This window comes from Borostomias antarcticus, assembly GCF_949987555.1.
Source record: "Borostomias antarcticus genome assembly, chromosome: 16".
Lineage (NCBI taxonomy): Eukaryota > Metazoa > Chordata > Actinopteri > Stomiiformes > Stomiidae > Borostomias > Borostomias antarcticus.
The window spans coordinates 2402539-2409342 of NC_140249.1; the positions used below are offsets into that span (position 1 = coordinate 2402539).

Sequence of the window (6804 nt, forward strand, 5' to 3'; positions counted from 1 at the left end):
TAGGGTTAGGGTTAGATCTAGAGCAGCCACCACCACTGGCCTGGGGTGACTCAACCACTCTGGCCCTGACAGGAAGAAGCAGACCTATCAGGTCGGGGTGGGTTAGGGGTAGTTCTCGGTGTAGTGTGGGGTTAGGGTTAGAGGTAACCTCCCACTGGTCACAGCACAGGGTTAGGGTTAGGGTTAGGGTTAGTGTTACCAGATGGTAACTGGTCACAGCACAGTGAGAGACCTGGGTGTTGGGTCATTCCTGTAGGACAGGTGCAGAGGAGGTCACCCTGATAGCAGTGACCAGAGGCGTGAGCAACAATGGACCCAGACAACCAGAGTTAGGAACTGTATAAGTTTAGTATAAGGCGTTCACCATAGTAGAACTCGGGTATGAGTATTCAAAAGGACTCCACTGAATCCAGTTGGATGGTCTTGATCTTGGTAGCACTCCACGTTATACCAGTTTGTCCTTAACTACTATCTCTCTAGTTAATGGAGGGGCATCATTTCTCTTGACATTGGAACTGGCAGATACTGGGCAGAGGACGTCCTGACCTGCATCCACGCTCTCTTAATCTGCTTCTCCCCATGTGTCTGTCCGTAGAGCCCAAAGCGTGGGCCCAGCGTAGCGAGGAGAGAGCAGAGAGCCTTCAGACCACAGAGGAGCCTTCTTCTACCACGCCGCACCACAACCTCCAGAGAGGAAGGAGCTCGAGGCTTTGGACTGCACCAGAAATCACCAGAGAGAAGAAGGGGCTGAGATTACCGTCAACTGGACTGGAGCAGAACCAACTGGGCTGGACCAGAACCAACTGGACTGGACTAGAACCAACTGGACTGCACCAGAACCAACTGGACTGGACCAGAGCTAACTGGACTGGACCAGAACTAACTGGACTGCACCAGAACCAACTGGACTGCACCAGAACCAACTGGACTGGACCAGAACCAACTGGACTGGACCAGAACCAACTGAACTGCCCCAGAACCAACTGGACTGCACCAGAACCAACTGAACTGCCCCAGAACCAACTGAACTGCCCCAGAACCAACTGGACTGAACCAGAACCAACTGAACTTCCCCAGAACCAACTGAACTGCTCCAGAACCAGCTCTAGCTTGCGGGAGCTACCAACCTCACTTAGCGCCCAGCCAGACTTTGACCTGAATCATCCCAGGCATGCTGGCCCAGATCCTGAAGGAGATGTGGGTGGACCCGGAGGTGCTGGAGGCGCTGTGCGAGGAGCAGAGGAGGATCCTGTTCCTCAAGATGAGAGAGGAGCAGGTGAGGCGCTGGAGGGAGAGGGAGGAGACGGAGGAGAGAGAGGAGAGGGAGGAGAGAGAGGGCCTCGCCGAACCCCACGCCACGCCCAGGAAAGCAGGTATATACTTTAAACACACACACACACACACACACATGCACACTCAATCCTCTCAGAACCCTTGCGTGGCACAGAACATATAGTATGTTACGCAGAATAAACAAGCACATTCCTCACAGAGGTCATGCTAAGTACATATGATCCAGAGAACAGCCCGGCCCCGCCCTCTGACAGCGCGTTCTCTCCTGAAAGACAGCGTTCTCTCCTGTAAGACAGCGTTCTCTCCTGTAAGACAGCGTTCTCTCCTGTAAGACAGCGTTCTCTCCTGTAAGACAGCGTTCTCTCCTGTAAGACAGCGTGTTCTCTCCTTAAAGACAACGTTCTCTCCTGTAAGACAGCGTTCTCTCCTGAAAGACAGCGTTCTCTCCTGTAAGACAACGCTCTCTCCTGAAAGACAGCGTGTCCTCTCCTGAAAGACACGTTCTCTCCTGAAAGACAACGTTCTCTCCTGAAAGACAGTGTTCTCCCCTGTAAGACAGCGTTCTCCCCTGTAAGACAGCGTTCTCTCCTGTAAGACAGCGTTCTCTCCTGTAAGACAGCGTTCTCTCCTGAAAGACAGCGTTCTCTCCTGAAAGACAGTGTTCTCCCCTGTAAGACAGCGTTCTCCCCTGTAAGACAGCGTTCTCTCCTGAAAGACAGCGTTCTCTCCTGTAAGACAGCGTTCTCTCCTGAAAGACAGCGTTCTCTCCTGTAAGACAGTGTTCTCTCCTGTAAGACAGCGTGTCCTCTCCTGTAAGACAGCGTTCTCTCCTGTAAGATATCGTTCTCTCCTGTAAGACAGCGTGTCCTCTCCTGTAAGACAGCGTTCTCTCCTGAAAGACAGCGTCCTCTCCTGAAAGACAGCGTGTTCTCTCCTGAAAGACAGCGTTCTCTCCTGAAAGACAGCGTTCTCTCCTGTAAGACAGCGTGTTCTCTCCTGAAAGACAGCGTTCTCTCCTGAAAGACAGCGTGTTCTCTCCTGAAAGACAGCGTTCTCTCCTGTAAGACAGCGTTCTCTCCTGTAAGACAGCGTCCTCTCCTGAAAGACAGCGTTCTCTCCTGTAAGACAGCGTTCTCTCCTGAAAGACAGCGTTCTCTCCTGAAAGACAGCGTTCTCTCCTGAAAGACAGCGTGTCCTCTCCTGAAAGACAGCGTTCTCTCCTGAAAGACAGCGTTCTCTCCTGTAAGACAGCGTTCTCTCCTGAAAGACAACGTGTCCTCTCCTGAAAGACAGCGTTCTCTCCTGTAAGACAGCGTTCTCTCCTGAAAGACAGCGTTCTCTCCTGAAAGACAGCGTTCTCTCCTGAAAGACAGCGTTCTCTCCTGAAAGACAGTGTTCTCTCCTGTAAGACAGCGTTCTCTCCTGTAAGACAGCGTTCTCTCCTGTAAGACAGCGTTCTCTCCTGTAAGACAGCGTTCTCTCCTGAAAGACAGCGTTCTCTCCTGTAAGACAGCGTCCTCTCCTGAAAGACAGCGTTCTCTCCTGAAAGACAGCGTTCTCTCCTGTAAGACAGCGTTCTCTCCTGAAAGACAACGTGTCCTCTCCTGAAAGACAGCGTTCTCTCCTGAAAGACAGCGTTCTCTCCTGTAAGACAGCGTTCTCTCCTGAAAGACAGCGTTCTCTCCTGAAAGACAGCGTTCTCTCCTGAAAGACAGTGTTCTCTCCTGTAAGACAGCGTTCTGTCCTGTAAGACAGCGTTCTCTCCTGTAAGACAGCGTTCTCTCCTGTAAGACAACGTTCTCTCCTGTAAGACAGCGTTCTCTCCTGAAAGACAACGTTCTCTCCTGAAAGACAGCGTGTCCTCTCCTGAAAGACAGCGTGTCCTCTCCTGTAAGACAGCGTTCTCTCCTGTAAGACAGCGTTCTCTCCTGAAAGACAGCGTGTCCTCTCCTGAAAGACAGCGTTCTCTCCTGTAAGACAGCGTTCTCTCCTGTAAGACAGCGTTCTCTCCTGAAAGACAGCGTTCTCTCCTGTAAGACAGTGTTCTCTCCTGTAAGACAGCGTGTCCTCTCCTGTAAGACAGCGTTCTCTCCTGTAAGATATCGTTCTCTCCTGTAAGACAGCGTGTCCTCTCCTGTAAGACAGCGTTCTCTCCTGAAAGACAGCGTCCTCTCCTGAAAGACAGCGTGTTCTCTCCTGAAAGACAGCGTTCTCTCCTGTAAGACAGCGTGTTCTCTCCTGAAAGACAGCGTTCTCTCCTGAAAGACAGCGTGTTCTCTCCTGAAAGACAGCGTTCTCTCCTGTAAGACAGCGTTCTCTCCTGTAAGACAGCGTCCTCTCCTGAAAGACAGCGTTCTCTCCTGTAAGACAGCGTTCTCTCCTGAAAGACAGCGTTCTCTCCTGAAAGACAGCGTTCTCTCCTGAAAGACAGCGTGTCCTCTCCTGAAAGACAGCGTTCTCTCCTGAAAGACAGCGTTCTCTCCTGTAAGACAGCGTTCTCTCCTGAAAGACAACGTGTCCTCTCCTGAAAGACAGCGTTCTCTCCTGTAAGACAGCGTTCTCTCCTGAAAGACAGCGTTCTCTCCTGAAAGACAGCGTTCTCTCCTGAAAGACAGCGTTCTCTCCTGAAAGACAGTGTTCTCTCCTGTAAGACAGCGTTCTCTCCTGTAAGACAGCGTTCTCTCCTGTAAGACAGCGTTCTCTCCTGTAAGACAGCGTTCTCTCCTGAAAGACAGCGTTCTCTCCTGTAAGACAGCGTCCTCTCCTGAAAGACAGCGTTCTCTCCTGAAAGACAGCGTTCTCTCCTGTAAGACAGCGTTCTCTCCTGAAAGACAACGTGTCCTCTCCTGAAAGACAGCGTTCTCTCCTGAAAGACAGCGTTCTCTCCTGTAAGACAGCGTTCTCTCCTGAAAGACAGCGTTCTCTCCTGAAAGACAGCGTTCTCTCCTGAAAGACAGTGTTCTCTCCTGTAAGACAGCGTTCTGTCCTGTAAGACAGCGTTCTCTCCTGTAAGACAGCGTTCTCTCCTGTAAGACAACGTTCTCTCCTGTAAGACAGCGTTCTCTCCTGAAAGACAACGTTCTCTCCTGAAAGACAGCGTGTCCTCTCCTGAAAGACAGCGTGTCCTCTCCTGTAAGACAGCGTTCTCTCCTGTAAGACAGCGTTCTCTCCTGAAAGACAGCGTGTCCTCTCCTGAAAGACAGCGTTCTCTCCTGTAAGACAGCGTTCTCTCCTGTAAGACAGCGTGTCCTCTCCTGTAAGACAGCGTTCTCTCCTGTATGACAGCGTTCTCTCCTGAAAGACAGCGTGTCCTCTCCTGAAAGACAACGTTCTCTCCTGTAAGACAGCGTTCTCTCCTGTATGACAGCGTTCTCTCCTGTAAGACAGCGTTCTCTCCTGTAAGACAGCGTTCTCTCCTGTAAGACAGCGTTCTCTCCTGTAAGACAGCGCGTTCTCTCCTGTAAGACAGCGTGTTCTCTCCTGAAAGACAGCGTGTCCTCTCCTGAAAGACAGCGTTCTCTCCTGAAAGACAGCGTTCTCTCCTGAAAGACAGCGTTCTCTCCTGTAAGACAGCGTTCTCTCCTGTAAGACAGCGTTCTCTCCTGTAAGACAGCGTTCTCTCGTTCTCTCCTGAAAGACAGCGTTCTCTCCTGTAAGACAGCGTTCTCTCCTGTAAGACAGCGTTCTCTCCTGTAAGACAGCGTGTCCTCTCCTGAAAGACAGCGTTCTCTCCTGTAAGACAGCGTTCTCTCCTGTAAGACAGCGTTCTCTCCTGTAAGACAGCGCGTTCTCTCCTGTAAGACAGCGTTCTCTCCTGAAAGACAGCGTTCTCTCCTGTAAGACAGCGTTCTCTCCTGTAAGACAGCGTTCTCTCCTGTAAGACAGCGTTCTCTCCTGTAAGACAGCGTTCTCTCCTGAAAGACAGCGTTCTCTCCTGTAAGACAGCGTTCTCTCCTGTAAGACAGCGTTCTCTCCTGTAAGACAGCGCGTTCTCTCCGGTAAGACAGCGTTCTCTCCTGTAAGACAGCGTTCTCTCCTGAAAGACAGCGTTCTCTCCTGAAAGACAGCGTTCTCTCCTGTAAGACAGCGTTCTCTCCTGTAAGACAGCGTGTCCTCTCCTGTAAGACAGCGTTCTCTCCTGTAAGACAGCGTTCTCTCCTGTAAGACAGCGCGTTCTCTCCTGTAAGACAGCGTGTTCTCTCCTGAAAGACAGCGTGTCCTCTCCTGAAAGACAGCGTTCTCTCCTGAAAGACAGCGTTCTCTCCTGAAAGACAGCGTTCTCTCCTGTAAGACAGCGTTCTCTCCTGTAAGACAGCGTTCTCTCCTGTAAGACAGCGTTCTCTCGTTCTCTCCTGAAAGACAGCGTTCTCTCCTGTAAGACAGCGTTCTCTCCTGTAAGACAGCGTTCTCTCCTGTAAGACAGCGTGTCCTCTCCTGAAAGACAGCGTTCTCTCCTGTAAGACAGCGTTCTCTCCTGTAAGACAGCGTTCTCTCCTGTAAGACAGCGCGTTCTCTCCTGTAAGACAGCGTTCTCTCCTGAAAGACAGCGTTCTCTCCTGTAAGACAGCGTTCTCTCCTGTAAGACAGCGTTCTCTCCTGTAAGACAGCGTTCTCTCCTGAAAGACAGCGTTCTCTCCTGTAAGACAGCGTTCTCTCCTGAAAGACAGCGTTCTCTCCTGAAAGACAGCGTGTCCTCTCCTGTAAGACAGCGTTCTCTCCTGTAAGACAGCGTTCTCTCCTGTAAGACAGCGCGTTCTCTCCTGTAAGACAGCGTTCTCTCCTGTAAGACAGCGTTCTCTCCTGAAAGACAGCGTTCTCTCCTGAAAGACAGCGTTCTCTCCTGAAAGACAGCGTTCTCTCCTGTAAGACAGCGTTCTCTCCTGTAAGACAGCGTTCTCTCCTGTAAGACAGCGTTCTCTCCTGTAAGACAGCGTGTCCTCTCCTGTAAGACAGCGTTCTCTCCTGAAAGACAGCGTGTCCTGAGCTCAGAGCTGCACCAGGGGCCCTAAAGAAAGACAGCAGGCGGGACGAGGGTGAAAGGTGAGATAGAGAGAGAGAAAGGGGAAAGATGGAGAGAGAGAAAGGGGAAAGATGGAGAGAGAGAAAGGGAAAAGATGGAGAGAGAGAAAGGGGAAAGATGGAGAGAGAGAAAGGGGAAAGATGGAGAGAGAGAAAGGGGAAAGATGGAGAGAGAGAAAGGGGAAAGATGGAGAGAGAGAAAGAGGAAAGATGGAGAGAGAGAAAGGGGAAAGATGGAGAGAGAGAAAGGGGAAAGATGGAGGGAGAGAAAGGGGAAAGATGGAGAGAGAGAAAGGGGAAAGATGGAGAGAGAGAAAGGGGAAAGATGGAGAGAGAGAAAGGGGAAAGATGGAGAGAGAGAAAGGGGAAAGATGGAGAGAGAAAGGAGAAAGATGGAGAGAGAGAAAGAGGAAAGATGGAGAGAGAGAAAGGGGAAAGATGGATGGAGGACGGGGAGGTTAGTTGCGTATCGTGAAAATAGAAGCGCTTTAC

General features: G+C 51.1%; 1 protein-coding gene across 1 annotated transcript in view; it reads left to right on the top strand.

The window, feature by feature from the left end:
* Nucleotides 1–1171: 1171 nt before the first annotated feature.
* LOC311319457 (uncharacterized protein) overlaps nt 1172–6804 on the top strand; it is a gene marked incomplete at both ends in the record, with an annotated part of 10856 nt that continues 5223 nt past the window's right edge. Inside the window, one exon of the mRNA XM_084451018.1 lies at nt 1172–1373. Within this exon, the coding sequence (XP_084307144.1) occupies nt 1172–1373 (202 nt within the window). The remainder of the gene's footprint in view (nt 1374–6804) is intronic.